Genomic DNA, 16,793 nt, shown 5'->3' with positions numbered 1-16,793 from the left:
TTTTATTCACATTTGTGAAGGTTTTTTGATCTGACATTCAGAGCTTGGTCCTGGTTATTAAATCACAAATCTCACATAACCTTCTGTAAGACAATCGCAAAAATGTTTTTATAATAAGCCTGATTGTGCTCGTAAATTGACTTTAAATCCAAGAATAATACAAGTTAAAACTCTAGACAGCCTTGTGTGCTCAAGCTTTTAAAGAGAACAACCAAAAATTAGCTTCCTTCAGCACATATTGTGCAGTGTCCCAATAACTCCACAATACATGAAATGCCTAAATACTCTTTTGGATTTGCTGTTCATGCAAAAACACAAAAACAAAGTGTTAGAGTATTACAACTGCCTACACACTTCATTTTTAACATTTTGAGCAATACAAATGTTAACAATAGACGACTTTATAATAATGAGTCAAAGAAAAAAATGATGAGAGATCTGCTGGAATTGGATTTAAGAACAACTAATTTCTGGTGAATATTTTCAAGTATTCACGTGTCATCTATGAAAGGCCTGAAGTCACCAATGGTCAAACTTATAGAGATGAATCTGAGAGTGAATGTTATTAACTGGAGGAGGAATTTCTAACTTGTATCAACCGTTTTTCCAAAAAATATATTTGGCTTGACAACTGTTTCTGCTTAAACAAAAAAGGACACATTTACATGAGTGAGTATAGCTTGCAACTGCTAATTGCACCAACAATTGCAGGTTTGTCTTTGCTATCTCCTCCATATTATGGTCTAATTCACAAAGCAGATAGTATTAACAATAATCCAGCACAACAATGTCCAAAAAGTTCTACGGCTAAGACGAGCTTAAAGCTTCTTTAAGCTGTGAACTCGCATCCTGACAGTGCCAAATGTTGGCACAATTTACTCAAAGCAGTTTCATAAAAAAAAAAAAATTATTGAACTCTATTATGATTATTGAGAAGAAATACAATGAGATACAATGAGATGCGGGATAATTTACAGAAATACAGTACTACAAGTACTATAAGTTCAAACAAATTACACTAAAAATACATAAAGATATAATTAATATGATTAAATGATACAAAATTGATCAAATAAGTTAAACAAGGAAAAAAGTAATGTGCACAGACCAATTTAACTATGTAAAACCAATGAACAAGTACGAAATGTACAAACTAATAACAGAGATTAAAAAAACTTCAGCACAATAACACAGTGCTGAGGTATTGCACACTTTAAGATTGTACTAGCAATAAAAACAAGTTATTGCACATTTCAAAGCAAAAGGGTTTCAGCATTAACATGAGTGTTACTGATGAATATCAATACTGAATATGGCTGGGAGAAAAGACTTGAGACAATTCTCTGTAAAACACCAATATCATAATACTGTATAAAAGATACTACTATGTCTATATGTACTCTATTTGATATTGTATTTAAGATTTCATTTCTTATCTTGATGATTTTTAAAAAAGGAAGCAGACGGGAACTTTTGTATCAGGGAATTTATTGGCAGCAGAGAAAAAATAACATGAAAACTCAAACATACAACATATTGTAATAACATGTAATGAACTCCTCTTTTGCCAAGCTGCAGTTGTCAATTCTATTTTGTCAAAATTTCAATAGTCCACCAAGTAGAAACCTCTGGTCGAACAATTTGAAGCCAAACTGCAGTTCTTCAAGTGCTTACTTGAGGCTGGCTGCAGAAACACCAGAAACCACATGAACACAAAAATCAAGAAGCCCAAACAAAGCTAGGTTGAGTTTAACATTTCCAATATGGTCGCCATCAACAATGGGCTTCAAATCTCTGTATTAGTAACAAATTGGTGACGTCACAGAGACATCACAAACGTCTCAGGAAAAATATGTTTCATAATTTTGTCAGCTTTTTGGCTCACTTTTGGGGAAGCATTGCAGTCTTCTTGTGATGAAGGCTGTTGGATTTTCAGTTTTTGAAACTTTCAACTGGACACTCCCAGAAGGTTGCATCACATAACTCCAGTTGAGTGGCGCGGTACTGCTGCGGTGTACTTTTCATTGGATGTGTCTAAGAAACATTTCATTGTATTTTAAAAGATTGAGTCAAGAGTCAAAGATTGAGACCAGAGCAGCAAGAGCTGTGGTCTCTACATGGGGCACCTGCTCCACCAGCTGAGCTAAACCACAGATTTTTCTGCAAGATCTGAACCATAGCCCTTTGTGTCAACATTCAGACATTCCCTAATTTCAGTATCATTGAGGTCAAAGACTGACGGTCAGCGTAACCCCTCATGCCTTTTAGAACCATCCCCCTCGCTGCACTACGCAGAGACCCTGTGAGAAAAGGATTGCTATGATACCAAATTGCTGGTGTCCTTTATTTTCCCTGCAGCCATCAGCAAGCTTATTATCATGTCCCTGTCTGCTCCGATCCTCCCTGCCCTCGTAGCTAACAGGTCTAATTGTGTCTCGTAGCTACAGACTCAGATCTGAGGGAGGGAAAGGAGGGGTGAGGTGGTTTAGCTGAGTGATACTCAGTGATGTAAATGGGTGTATAATATGGCTCCAGCATTTGTGCTGGAGCTCTATTTCTCAGCTGTTATCCGGGCCATCAGGGACCCGTTGGTATACATCATCCACCATCAACGAACCTCTCTGTTGGTTGGTAATTTATTCAGTGCTACAGCCGTTATTGATAAAGCACTTAAATACAAATTCCCCTCTCTCCCGGCTGCCCTTCTCTGCGCTGAGCGACACTCTGTGTTGTAATAATGCAGCACGGGCAGTGTTTATCTAGTCTTTTGTCTGTGTTGATTCAAGGTTGCCTCATTGTTGTCTCTTTCTCTTTCTTTTTGTTGCAATCCCAGGAGCTCGGGACGGCTCAGTCCAGTCAGACGCCAGCAGCAGTCCTTCAGAGCAGAGTCAGCTGGGACAGTCCCACCCAGGATACCCGATGGGTCCACAGGTGAGTGTGCAAGACAGGGAAGACTCTGCATGTGAAATCAGTGATAATGAGGCTATGTAGGATTTTCATCAAGGAACTTAAAACAGAAGCCAGATCCCTCAATAACAGAAAACAACAGACGTTTTTGAGGTGTATAGCATCATATAAAAGTTCTTACCAAGGTTTAACAGGTCTGAAGAAATTTAATTGAAGAACATGCATCCTTTTCACAACTTTAGCTTTTTTGCCGAGTCATCGTTTGAGTTCGGAAATGCCTACCTAATAAGCAGTATGTTTTGTGGTTTTGTGACCTGGTACAGACAGTGTAGAAATTATAAATCCACAATTAGAAGCTTTCTATACATAGATAACTTTCTTAACCCTCAAGTTTTCAGAAGTTTGACTCTACCAACAACTTTGATTTATGATGCTTGTAAAAACTCCCATGATGACAAATCATTTTTAGTGTTTGTGAAGGTTGAGTTCAACATTGTTTGGTTCAAGCATCTTTTTTGTTTTTGATAATTAGTGTTCCAGTGTTGCTCTCAATGAGCCATAACTCTTTTCATTTCTCTTTTCTTCTCTCTTTTCATTCAGTCACCTTTATCAAACCTGTTCAGATACAAACACTGAAGAGGACAGATCTCATTCAGAATGCCCAAACTTTTGATGATGGCAAACTCAGCTGTGTTGACACTTTACTGGAAAGTTAGATAGATCAGTAATGAATCAGACGACTGACAGACTGAGGGTTAAATACATTATAAATTCAATATATTTGAAAACAGGGAGGGGTTCCCAAACTTTTTTGGTCCATGACCCCAGAAATAGTGACGCCAGGCACCAGGGACTCCTTGCCATGAGTAAAACACTTATCAGCCAACCTAAAAACACCTAAGATACTTGGTTTAGCAGATCAGTACAACCAATGTGCACAGATTGTTGTGTTTCCTTAATGAATCTGCTGCCACTGATACCACTTCAGGGGTCTTGTATCAATAGATAAACATTGACAGATCAAACATATTCTTTTTGCATGGTTTTATGCAAACTTGAACCCCTAATTTAGCTAATATTTTTACAGTATTGGATGAAATATGCAATTGAAAATAGTTTTACAGGTTTTGGGTCCTGACCTGTGGCAGCCACTGATATAGACCTTCTTTTTATGTGAAATAACTTTGCTTTTTTGTGTGACAAGATGGCAACACGAAACACAGAAGACTGTATGCTATCATTACTGATATTGTGTTTTTTCTCCTTTTTTGAAGGACGGATTAAACGCATAAGCATTTACTTTTATCTTAATTTTTCTGATGATGACTTTAACAAGATAGAGAAGCTCTGTCTTTGTATCATAATATAGACTGAAAATACTCAGCTAGTTCCTTCTAAACAAAGTCATTCATCTATTCATTTATTTCTGTTTTTTTTTTTTACAGTACAACCTTGAAATGTATAGTATTTATGATAGGAATTAGAACCCCTACGCCCCCACCACCACCCACTGTAACATTTAAGAAAACCACCTTAATACTAAAAGATAAATGAGATAAATGAAAGGGAATGCAATACATGAAATAGATACCTCAAAGTCACATAATCAGTTATCTATGGGCACAAACAGACATTGAAGTGCTCAAAAGAGAGGAGCAGTGATACATGAACCAAGGAGGCATCTTAAGAATGTTACCAGTAATGTGTTTCTGATGCTACCTGCTACAAACATAGATGTTAAAGGTCACTTATTCATACGTACACTCATTCATTTCTGACAGAAAAAATGAAAGAGAAACTGCATTTCACATACCTTTTATTAACCCTTTACAACCTGCGCTATATTTACCTTGGCTGTTTGTTCAATCAGAAAAAATTCAAACTGCATTGGAAACCCAAGAACTTGATATATGGTTCAGCACTGTTATCACAAGCATGTGACATAGCTCCACAGAGCAAATATCCTGAAAGCTTTTAACAGCGTCTGAAAACCATAACTCCTCGAATTTTTGCCCAATCTAAAAAATTCCAGCGCTGACAGGGAGATGAAAAGCTGTGCTAACACAACTACAGTGTTCTGTCTCATTAAACTCCTAAAAAATCAACTCAGGTTTTTTTTTTTTCTTCTTCTTTTAAACTGCTCATTTTTCCATATCATGTGCAATAATCATTTACCAGATGTTGAAAACACAAGTTTGTGCATTTCAAAAGAAAAGATAGCATTTTTTAGTCTCAGTAGTTGTTGAATAGATGAAAAATAGTTGGCACACTGAAATTCTGAGTTTAATTATCTCCGCCAAGGAGGTTATGTTTTTTGGAAGAGTTTGTCTGTGAACAACATAACTCAAAAAGTAACAAACGGATCTTGATGAAATATTCAGGAAATGTTCGAAATGGGATAAGGAAGAAGTGATTAAGTTTTGGAGGTGATCCGGATAACCGTCTGGATCCAGGATTTTTTTTAAGGATCCTTTATCATTGTGAGATAGGGCTGTTTTCACCATATGTGTATATAACTCTACGATAAATGGTCAGATTGCTTTGCAAAACAATACAAGACAAGGTCACCATAATTTCTGACAAGATCTGGAATATGAAATATGTACTGGGTCTTCATAATTTTCAACACTGTCAGGTAACAAATTATCGTACAAACCTGCAACTAACACCAAATTGTAGCAGACAGTCTGTTGAAAGGGAGTGTAACATTAAAGTCGGACTAAAGTGTTGCGTGATAATCACGATATGCTATGTTCTCTGAGTGCTTTTCTAGTTAAAGATATTTGCAATTTTGTATGGCAAAATCCAGTTTACCTACATACCTGTGAGTGCAGCATCTGTCTTGTTATGTTCATATTATTTTTATGCCACTGCAGCGTAAGCCAAAGAAGCTACAGCTGCCACACAGTAAATAATCTCAGCCTTACTGTGGCCTCATAAAGCATTTGGTCCTCACACATCATCTTCACGTGTAATTGAGTCGTGGCTCTAATGAGCTGACAGTAACGGCCTTGTCAAAACAAGCGGGGGAGCTCCGGGGGCCGAGCCTGCAGCCCTGTTAATAGCTCAATCAGGCATTGTCCTATCTGATTGGATTTATTGGCCCGGTGGCTTCGCGCTGTTTAATGAACATCTATCTCATTAGTGTTGCTCAATGTCACCACTCAATATTCACACACGCACACACACACACACAAACTTAGAGCATCAGGTTTCCTCCACCCTCTTTAATAAGGCCATTCACCCTGCTCTCGGTGTTACTCAATGACAGTCCGTCCTCATCAGGATAAACAAAAGAGGAAACACAAGCGCAGGAGAGCCATTCAGTTTTGTTGAGGCAGGTTTGCAGGGTGAGAAATCCCCGGTGAAAGAGTCAATCTGCTGCAGGTGGAGATAAAGAATGAGCTTAATTAAAGGCACTTTTCTGATTACAGATACCCTCACAGGTCAAAGCAAGTGTTCCAGTAATAGATAAGAAAAAACAGAGCATCTGGAGCAGGCAGCAGTTAGAGTGTGAGCCTCAGCAGGCGGCTCTCAACAGTCACCATCTAATATATTAATGCTGTCAGTACAGTCTCTGTGAAGCTAACACTTTTCAGAAACAAAGGCGCTCCGCACGCCATACCCAATTCTCTTGTTCCAGGATCAATATGTTTTGATAGATTCTCGCTCCAGAGCCGGATATTGTTCGAACAACCATTATCCGATGGTAGTTTACCCAACATGAATCCACCTTCCTTCTCTTCCCCACTCGCAGTTAGGATGACAAAAGTCTGCTATCTGGGTGATTATGGGCAATTTCTCAGTGCCAGAGCTGCCAAGCAGACAGAAAGGCCTATTCTCCCCTGATGGGCAGAGAGAGCGGCTCGGTACCACATCCAGTCCTCCCCATCCCGAGTCAAACACACACCCAGTCTGAGAGCCCGCGTGGCCCCCTAGGAGACCGCTCCTCATCGCGCGGCTGTCAGGCCTGCCAAGGAATGAACCGCAGCTTTCCAAGCAGCACCTATGGAGAGGAGACTCGGCGGCGAAATCTGGTGAAGTTGAACTGTTAGATCAAGATGAGTGATGCTAAGGGCGGATGAAGCGCGTTGTGTGGCTGCCGAGTTCGCCTAATTATGTCGACGCTAAATTTATCCTAATCTCTGGTTCTGATGTTTGCAGATACAGAGTCCTCACCTCAGATAAACATCATAATCAGTCTTAAACTGGCACAACAAACAGCCTTAAGAGGGAGAAGAAGAAAAAAAGAAGAAATCCTCACAGTTCTTTTTCTCTGCCGCTGCCTGTGTGCCTAACAGCTGCCTCTTTCTCCAAAGCTGCCTGTTATGATAAATAAATCAGGCCTACATCTGATAATTGCAGAATTGTCTTTTAATGTTATTCCCTTTCTATGTGAGGCTGTCTTTGCTGTCAAGCCTGGCAATCTCATTTTGTTTGACTGTGAGATGAAATGTTCAAAGAGCGTCTTTGATTATGTGCTGCTTCGATTCAAGATTACATTGAGTTTAAAATGTGAGATTAAACGTATGTCACTTGCAGCTTACAAACGCGCTGCCTTTGTTATTGTCCTTTGAGGATTCTTTGAGCTCCCCCAATTATTAATTCATTTTTTAAAGTTAATGGCAAATGTCATTTTGAATGCTCTCAGAAGCGTCAGATGTTGTCGTTTGTTGCGCGCGGTTGTTGCGTATCAAAGCGCGGAGGCGTCTTAAAGCCTGTTTGTGATTACTCCTGCCAAACTCAATCACACCCCTGTGCTCCCTTTTTTTATTCTTTCAGCAGCTTAAGAACACAAACAGGTATTCGTTTGTCTCTCAGTGTGGAGATGTCACCTGGAGATCTTTTGTGTGTTGTGGCTTTAAACCCGCGTGACCTCGTCCCTCTTTAACTGTGATCGCATGTATGTCGGAGCGGGTGCAGGCGCTGTGCACCATGCAGGGTTATCACAGTGACACGCCTGTCACCCAGGAGCACCGGGCTCGGGAGCACGGTGGGGTCTTCGCACCAGTCGGCCCTGCTGAGCATCCTCTACACACACTCACACATTCTCACACACACAAACGTACACACCATGCAAAACAGAAGCAGATAGCTGACAATTGGAGTTAAAGGCTTGTGAACATGAGTCACAGTAGAGGAGTCAACACAGTGCAGCCAGGCTCACCTAGCAACATGTTCAGGCTGCTTCACTCAGGACACAACACAAGCTGACAGCGTCCTTTTATTATTTCATCCCAAACAATCCAATTCAACGGTTAAACAGTCATATCGTCGGATTTCTCTGCATCGTCAGTATTTTCCGCGTAAACCCACTTTGACGTGCTCGGACTCTGACATAATTTGAAAACACTTTCATCAGGATGAATGAAATTTAAGATGTCACTTTTTGTGTATTCGCAGAGATTTCAGCCACGGTACAAACCTTCCACTTGTGGCTCAAAGCTCTCGATGAAAAATGTGTTGGTGTATTTCCAAACCCTCTTCCTCGGAAAATACATTTGAAGAGATCTTCTGCTGTGCAAAATATCTCTGAGCGATACTTCTGATAACATATCTTTTCCCTCTATGGGTATGACTTCACTGCTTCTACTTTAACTAATGTGAATGAATGGATACATGAAGAGTCGAGAGTGATGTGTTATATCCCTCATCAAAAGGGTGAAGTGCTGCTGCGTTTTCCTTTTTTTATTTTGAAAAGCACTGTGTGTTTCAGGCACACTGTGGTACCGAGGATTTGTTCAATGGGATGAAACACAAATCACTCTGCATCTCTGGGAAAGAAAAATCCTCAGCTCTCTGGCAAAGATTGGATTTGATGTCTGTCAGTACCAACGGCAGTGTGTTTTTTGAGTGAGTGTGTGTGTGTGAGAGAGAGACACAGCAGCACAGAATTCATCTGCAAAACAACCACATTCATCAAAACTCACTGATTAATGATACAGTCACTTTGGTGACATCTGCTCCATTGCTTTACCCGTCTCAATTAAGCATCCCAGAATATAACGTAGAGTGTATGTGTTTTGATTAAGTGTGATACTGTTGCACTTTAAGTTACCTCTGCAGCAAATACAAGAAATACAGACAATAAACTTGAAGTTGCAAAGCTCAAACTTAAGATTCATACTCAATAGTTAAACTTTTATATGAGATTTTCTGAATACTGCCAGCATCCCACACATGATATATAAGTTTAACATATTTAACATAGATGGTAAGTTATCTCTTACACCGACTAAATAATTGTATGGTGTTCTTATTGTATGCAATTCAGATGTTAAATGCCCAGTCAGGACTTTGAAAGTAATCTTGAAATAGTCTCACTTTTTTATATTTGCCTGTTCATAATCCAAAATTAAATTAAATCAAAATTAAATCAAAATGAGATTATCAGCACCAAAATTCGGTTATTTCTAAATGCTACTTCTTAAGGCTGATTTATGCTTGACGCGTCTTCTTGTGGATGAATGACATCATTTTTGCATCTACACCTCCTTGCGCGGTCCCTTTCAAAAAAATTTGCGCCCTGCAGTACAGACGCGTGGATAAGATAGCGGAAGAACAGGATCTCCTTGTAGTCGAAGTGCAGAAATACAGGCATCTGTACACTGGAAAAATCAGAAATCTTGTTAAGTGTTTTGTCTATTTTCAGTAGAAAATGTCTTTTTAGACTCAAAACAAGCCAATTACACCTGACCAGCTCAGAATCAAATTCTTGTTTCAAGTTGTTTAAATACCAAAATAAGGTCTGAACTGCTTGAAACAAGTAAAAAAATTATCTGTTGATGGAATCAAGAGAAAAGTTACTCGTATTAAGACATTGATTTCAAGCAAATTTTCTCGTAACTTTTCTCTTGTTCCATTGACAGATTTTTTTTTACTTGTTTCAAGTGATTCAGACCTCATTTTAGTCTTTAAACTAATTGAAACAAGACACTTTACTGGACTGGTTAGTTGAATTTGGCTTTTTTGAAGTCTACCAAAAAAAAAGATTTCTACTGAAAACAAGACAAAAACACTTGATAAGATTTCCATTTTTTTAAGTGTATGACTCGTCACACAGAGATCACTGTGATAACCCATTGGTAAATAATTCATGTCGTGAAATTGTGGCCACTCTCGGCAGAGAAGAGGAATCGGTTAAAATAACCTGGAAAAATCTCTGGGACAGATGTGTAAATGTATTGTAAACAAAGACAAACTTCTTTGACTCTCATTTAGTACTCTGGTAGACGTACGTTTGTGATGCACCACCCCCTACAGTTTGAGAATGGACACCAATGTAAGCCATGCAAAGCATAAAAGCCTCACGCATTCTCTCGCGCAGATCTCGTGCATCGCGTTCGTGCATAAATCATAACACAGCCTTTAGTATCTGTGGTTGGGTCCAACACAAATCCATTTACAGCACATAGACCAAACCTCTTTTTGACAACACTACGCTAGCAAAGTTTAGCAGGGAGAAGCAAGATCTGCCCTTTTTTTATTTAAGATAACGATTTCTTGAATTGATTTTGATAATGTTGAATGCTGGAGCTGGACTGGTGAAAAGAAAAAGGACAGAAGAGCAGAAGGAAGCTAAACAGGAGAGAGACAGAGCAGGCTAAACTTTTTGTGCTTATGTTCATTCCAACCCACAGTCAGCAGTTATTCTGCAGTGGTCTGTTGAACCTCGAGAATCTATCAATAAAATGAAGAGTGAGGTTACGTTAGCTCTGCTTGGTGAGAATGGAGTTGGAAGATGAGCTCTGTTAAGACATAACCAGGATTCGCTGAAGTCCTGTTTTCATAAAGCAGTCCCTCGTCCATTAAACTATGTTACAAACTGAGTTTACACAGAGAAATAATAGCGCTACATAACTGTTGAAAAATACCTTACCTCATCACTTTGCATCCTGGGAAACGTTGTCTTGAGCAAAGAAAAGGAGCGTTAAAAAGAGATCTGCTTTCCAAAACAAATGCACGCTTAGGCAAGAGTTACATCTTTAAGACAGTGGGTGATGGTACTCATGGGAAATGGAGTCTCTTTCCCAAAAAACACTAGTTATCTGGACTAGAGGTGTTACTTCAACATCCAAACTGTTCAATTAAGTATGTTGTGAGCCACATAAGTCGCTGATTAGGAAGGTGTATTTACTAAACACATCCACATAAAGTGCAGTTTATCTTACTAACAGTTTCATAATAACTGAATGAATAGATAAATGACTCAACATACTATTGAAAGTGCACAGAGCAGCATCAGTTTTAGACTCACATTTAGAAAGACATCATCGTTTATCGTATCTATGCTGACCTGTGCTGTAAATGTGTTTTATTCCAGTCTCTCCTGGTTGCCCAGCAGCTGGCCAACGCAGTAGGCGGCGTGATGTCAGGTGCAGCGCCTGGCATGAACCAACCCATCCTCATCCCTTTCAACGCAGGAGGGCACCTGGGAGGACAGCAGGGCCTCGTCCTCTCCCTGCCCACGGCGAACATCCAGAGCCTGGTGGCTGCTGCTGCTGCGGGGGGCATCATGACGCTCCCTCTCCAGAACCTGCAAGGTAAGAACAGGGCCGAGGGGGGGTAGAACATTTTATCATTGTAAAATTAGATCTAGGTTAGCTGGGATGCTGATTCATGTTTTGGAAATCAGACTGAACCATCTTCGAGTCTTGAGAAACATCCGTTGTGTGACGTGGAACACTTTCTTTCTTCTGTAAGAAAATGTTTTGCAAAGCTTCTGACCAGGTAAGAATCCTTCAGGGGTTTGTATCCCAAAAAGCCCCCATCCTCAACTCGCCCAGAGGAACAGCCGTATTAATTACAGGTCAACGTTTTGCAGTGCATCGCAAAAGCACTTTATGCCTCTTTCCTGCGCATAAGAGTGCACCGTACTTCACTTTTTTATCTCTTTCCACCTCATCTGTCCATCCACATGGCTGTACTTATCCTTGCCTTTTAAACTTTAATGCCCAAGTGTTCTCTTTTGATCATAGTTGTAAATGGTTTTCATTTTAATGTTTAAAACATTGTCTCTTTTATACCATTAGATTGAAGGATGGATGGGGGAACCGTCCGTCATAAATCTTGGATGAGAGAGCCGCACTAATGTAAAAAGATGCCAGGCTACATGTAAAGCAGTGTGTTTTGAGGATGGAGATTACAATAATGCCAGTGCAGCACAAAGTGCAGGGAAGGCTCAGTTCGCGTGGGGAAATGGATGGACAGATGCCCTGAGTGAGGAAATGTGGAGGTAGAAGCCTAATGGACACAAACATGCATAAATAACAGCAGCCATCGCTGTGGGCAGAGCTTTTAATAAACCCGCATCTATCCAGTCAGCCCTTCAATGTATCCATCAGTAGTGGACGATAATGGGCCCAGCAGACCCAAGTGACTCACACTTCAACAGATCTTCCTCCTGGTACGTGAGGATCAACTCAGAGGCTTCTGTGTTTGGATGAACTGATCAACAGACACATTGTCAGAGTGTCAGAGCAGCAACACAAACACCTCGCAGTCAGATTTATTGTCCTCTGATAAACAAACCCACAGATGATAAAACTCACATAGCAGGAGAAACTGTAGTGAAGAAATGCCTCTGTGGCAGATCTTTTTTTAAGTGTGTGGACTGACAGACCGCCCGTTCGCACGTCCTCTTATCTGAAGGGGATGCATTGAAGGGACCTCCGTGGAGAGAAAGTGACACAAGTCACGAGTGAAGCTAAATGTCTTGACTGTGTCCGGGCCCCTCTGGCCACGCGACGCTCCTCCACTCTCCGCTGTCTGAGTTCATCACAGCTCCGCTGAATGAGGCCTGCTGGCACAGCACCTCTGTCAGACAACTGCAGCTCTAGCCTCTTGCCCCCACGTCCCCCCTCGCGTTCCCTCCAAGCCCCTGCGGGTCTCCGGGCCTGATTAATCACAGATATAATACAGCGCCGCGCTGTCGCCGGGGAGCAGTCAGCTCATTTCACGACCTCAGGAGCGAGTGTGTTTTACAGCGCTCACGCTGCTAGCTAATTAGCGTCAGATCAGACACAAGACAACTGTGAGGCTCAGTAATGAGACTCCAGGAGGAGCCCAGCCAATAGCTGTATTTAAATGTAATGAGGCGGCTAATGACCAACTAATAAGGCTGTTTGTCTTGGGAAATGGGGAGTTGAGAGTGGAGGAGTGTATTCTTTACATGCCTGTCGTCTTAAAGTCGTAGTGCTGTCAGAAAGCAGTGCTTCATAATAAGACACATTTGATCAAGTTTTTTTTTTTTTCGTTCAGCATTGCTCTTCCATTTTAATGAGGGAAATTAAATGAAGAGACAAATGAGAACAAACAGAAACAACAGCATCTTTGATCCCGTGTTTTGATCATGCTAATCAAAGCACGCTCTGTGAGAGCCGATGCTGCTACTGCTGCTGCTGCTGCTGAGCTGTAGGAGGGGAGCTCTCTCAGACTGTGATGAATAACTATCACTGTAATGGGGTTGTGCTGTAAAGTTGGAGTGGTTGCTTAAATAAAACTGAGCAGCATCTTGTGGCAGACTCGGTAAACACAAGCAGCAGCGTAACTGGTTATTTGTCAGGATGATTTATGCTCGAGAACATGCAGGAGAAACAAATTCCCAATGAAACTAAACAAGGGAGAAAGTTATCTTTTGTGACAGAGTGCACACAATTCTCGCTGACTTCACAGAGGCGAAAGTAGGTTGGGTCATGCTGGGGGTCTGTAAACATGACAGAATAAAAAAATCATATGTGGGTTTAAGTGTTTTAAATATAAGTGTGCACAAAGCAGGAGCAGTTGTCTGTTTTGAATCGATGCTAACTTTCTGCTGCATATTTAATAGGTTTAGATTTCTCATGATTTTATAACAAGCAAAGCATGATTACCATACTTGTAAAACTAGTTGTATCAAAGCACTGTACATGTAATGCCCAATGGGAGGAAGCAGAACAAAGTCCCGTCTGTCTACTCCTCTTCTCTATGACTCACTCAAAGGTAATGCAAGAAGCTAGTTTACTGCAGCTCTTTCATATTAATAAGCACATCCCATCTTATTTGCTCTCAGCAGAAAGCCAGGCAGCGCATCACATCAGAGGAGCGAGTTCTAATGGTGAGGCGCGAGCATTGTTCCTCTGTACTCGTCCGCAGGAAACACAAAACAGCACTCAAGCTCCCTGATAAAGGTCGACATCCCACTCACCTGCGGTAATGAGACCCCGTGTCAACGCCAATCAAAGGCGCGTCTGCCGTTTTTGATGAAAACGCTCGGCAGTGTCGTTCGCAGGTTGCCGGTGTTGGCGCGATACAAATTAGGGAAATCACTCTGCTCATTACGGCACCAAAGGGTGGGCTCCTGGGGGAAGAGGCAAATGTTTCCACACTAGTTAGACATGTCAGACTGCATCTCTTCTGCCTCAGCTGACTGCTGCTCCTTTAAGAGGTTAGATCACCGGGCCGGGCCACTGACTTAACCTCTGTCTGCTGTGGGAAAGCCTCTGTGTCCCTTTACCCGTTACATTAGTGGAGCTGGAGAATCTCAAACATCCTTTTTGGCCTCATTACAGCTTCACTAGTTACTCACTGAGGGCTTGTTGTAAGAAAGGAAATAAGCTAGCAGAGGAGTACATTAAAATGGGACCAGACCACATTTTCTCACATCCTGACACAATAGAGGCCAGACCCATCCCTTCACCCCTCATCGCTGTTTAATTCGAGGCGTTCCCAAAGCAGTATGTATCCCACGTCGTCCTTTAATGATTTAACTTCGCCGTGGTTGTAGGATGACTAGCAGGGGAGAGGAGCTGCATTAAATAAATAACAGTGATAAAATGTAGACCTCATACATTTCAAAGCTAATGCAACTAGCGGTGCAATAGGAGCAGCTGCACACAGTCCTGGAGCGGTAATTTGATTGATTTGTTGTGACAGCAGCCAAATAATTGAGAGTGAGAGGTGCTGGCGGAGATGAAGCGCAGGCAGAGGCAGGTTTTTTTTCGCCAGGCAGTCCCAGCAGATATGGCACCCAGGTTCTCATCTCTGCCATTGATATCTGCCAGTGGTTTATTGTTTGTCTTCAATAAGCAGCTTGGAAATGCGCAGGGTTACCGCCTTTGTGACAGTTTGGCGACAGAAGAAAAAAAGGGGGGTGAAAAAAATCACCAATCAAAACGTACAGAGAGGGTGGGAATCAAACGTGTGGATTTACACTCAGGATGATGCGCTGGTTTACTGTACATCCACATAAGAACACACGACACTCTCCCATGAGACTCATGATTTATACTCTGATGTCGTTTTGAAGCACAGATGTAAGTAAATTCCCCCCCCGGTGTTTCACTTGTTGCAGATTTGTTCACACATATTCACAATCACACAACAACCATGCAGGCTGTGTTTTGAATACACACTATGATATTTAATTGCCCGTAACCAAAGATATCGCCCTGCTGAGATACAGTCGTGCTGTTTGTTTTAACCTCCTGGCTCTTGACTTGTGTTTAGTTTCTGGTGGCAGTGTCACTGTGGCTCAGCCATGCCACAGGACAGGACGCTGCCACAGCCCAAAATAGACGAAAAGAGAAGAAAAACGTGTGTGTGTGTGTGTGTGTGTGTGTGTGTGTGTGTGTGTGTGTGTGTGTGTGTGTGTGTGTGTGTGTGTGCATGCGATTGTGTGTATGTGTGTGTGTGATGGGGGGTGTCTTCTTTATGGTGGTGTGGAGGCGGACAATAATATTATTAATCAGATGTGGCTGCGTCTGCTCCTCCACAGCAAACCCTGACATCTGCCCTCGCTGGTAAACACTGAGGGAGGCTTTTTGCAAAGCTGCTCCCTTTAACACAAGACAGTCTCTCTGCATTAGACACAGCATCTGTTTGCAGGGTTTATTCACAGACTGATGCACTCATTTGAGGAGAAGATGAGGACATGTTTTCAAATTAAGACTCCAAAAGTCAACGCAAAAAATAATCTTGGATCAGCTTTCAAATCGTAACCAGTTAAAAACACAAACGTTCTTGAATGTAAAAGCAGCTGTTTTCTATTTCTTTAATCCAGTCGACACATTTTTGTCCATTAGTTGTTGACTTTTTTCAGATTGTAACGTTGAATGGGTAGAAAATACAATCAGTTGATCAAACTTCATCTGCACAGCAGTTTTCATACACTACAGTGTAGCACAAGTGCTGAACATAAGCATATAAAATTAATGTTTATATGATACTAGTACTACTGCTGCTACTGCTACAACAACAACAACAACTACTACTACTACTACTACTACTACTACTACTACTACTACTACTATTAATAATAATAATAGATAATAGTATTAATAATAGAAACAATAATGCTGAAAATAAAGATTCTAAGCCTTCCAACACCCAGCCCCCCAATGCAAATACAGCTGAAGAAATTTTTTCAAAATATAAGACTCACTGAGAAAAGGTACAATGAACAACTAATGAAGAGACACTGGAGGTTTATGAAACCTTAAAAATTAAACAAGAAAGTAGGGCTGCAACAATAAGTTGACATAATTCATTATGTTGACTGTAAAAGGTAATTGATCCAGGATTTTAATAGTCCTCATGTTGTATTATTGTTTTTATTGTTGTCATCATGCAGTGAATTCAAATACCAGGTAGTAAGTGCACCTCTGTACCTTCTGTACCTTCAGCTCACTGCATGAGGAGCTGTATTATTACCTCCATCAAGGTGATGATGTTTTTGGGAGAGTTTGTCTGTCTATTTGTCTGTGAAGGTTTCTTTATCATTGTGAGATAGGGCTGTTTTCACCATATGTGCACATATTACTCCATGATAAATGGTCGGATTGCTTTGCAAAACAATACAAGAAAAGGTCACCATAATTTCTGACAGATGTAAAAGTACAATCCAGATC

The 16,793-nt window shown here is 40.9% G+C and overlaps 1 protein-coding gene across 5 annotated transcripts in view; it reads left to right on the top strand.

Moving 5' to 3' along the window:
* pou6f2 (POU class 6 homeobox 2) overlaps positions 1 to 16,793 on the top strand; it is a 100,869-nt gene that overhangs the window by 23,610 nt on the left and 60,466 nt on the right. For all 5 annotated transcript variants that reach the window (XM_074693191.1, XM_074693193.1, XM_074693188.1 and 2 more), the window contains 2 exons: positions 2,834 to 2,931; positions 11,231 to 11,450. In XM_074693191.1, the coding sequence (XP_074549292.1) occupies positions 2,834 to 2,931; positions 11,231 to 11,450 (318 nt within the window). The remainder of the gene's footprint in view (positions 1 to 2,833; positions 2,932 to 11,230; positions 11,451 to 16,793) is intronic.

Source organism: Halichoeres trimaculatus, unplaced genomic scaffold, assembly GCF_033239565.1.
Source record: "Halichoeres trimaculatus isolate MK-OKI-2021-1 unplaced genomic scaffold, fHalTri1.1 fHalTri1_scaffold_18, whole genome shotgun sequence".
NCBI lineage: Eukaryota > Metazoa > Chordata > Actinopteri > Labriformes > Labridae > Halichoeres > Halichoeres trimaculatus.
The sequence above is the reverse complement of the archived record's forward strand: the minus strand, read 5'-3'. Positions and strand labels throughout refer to the sequence as shown.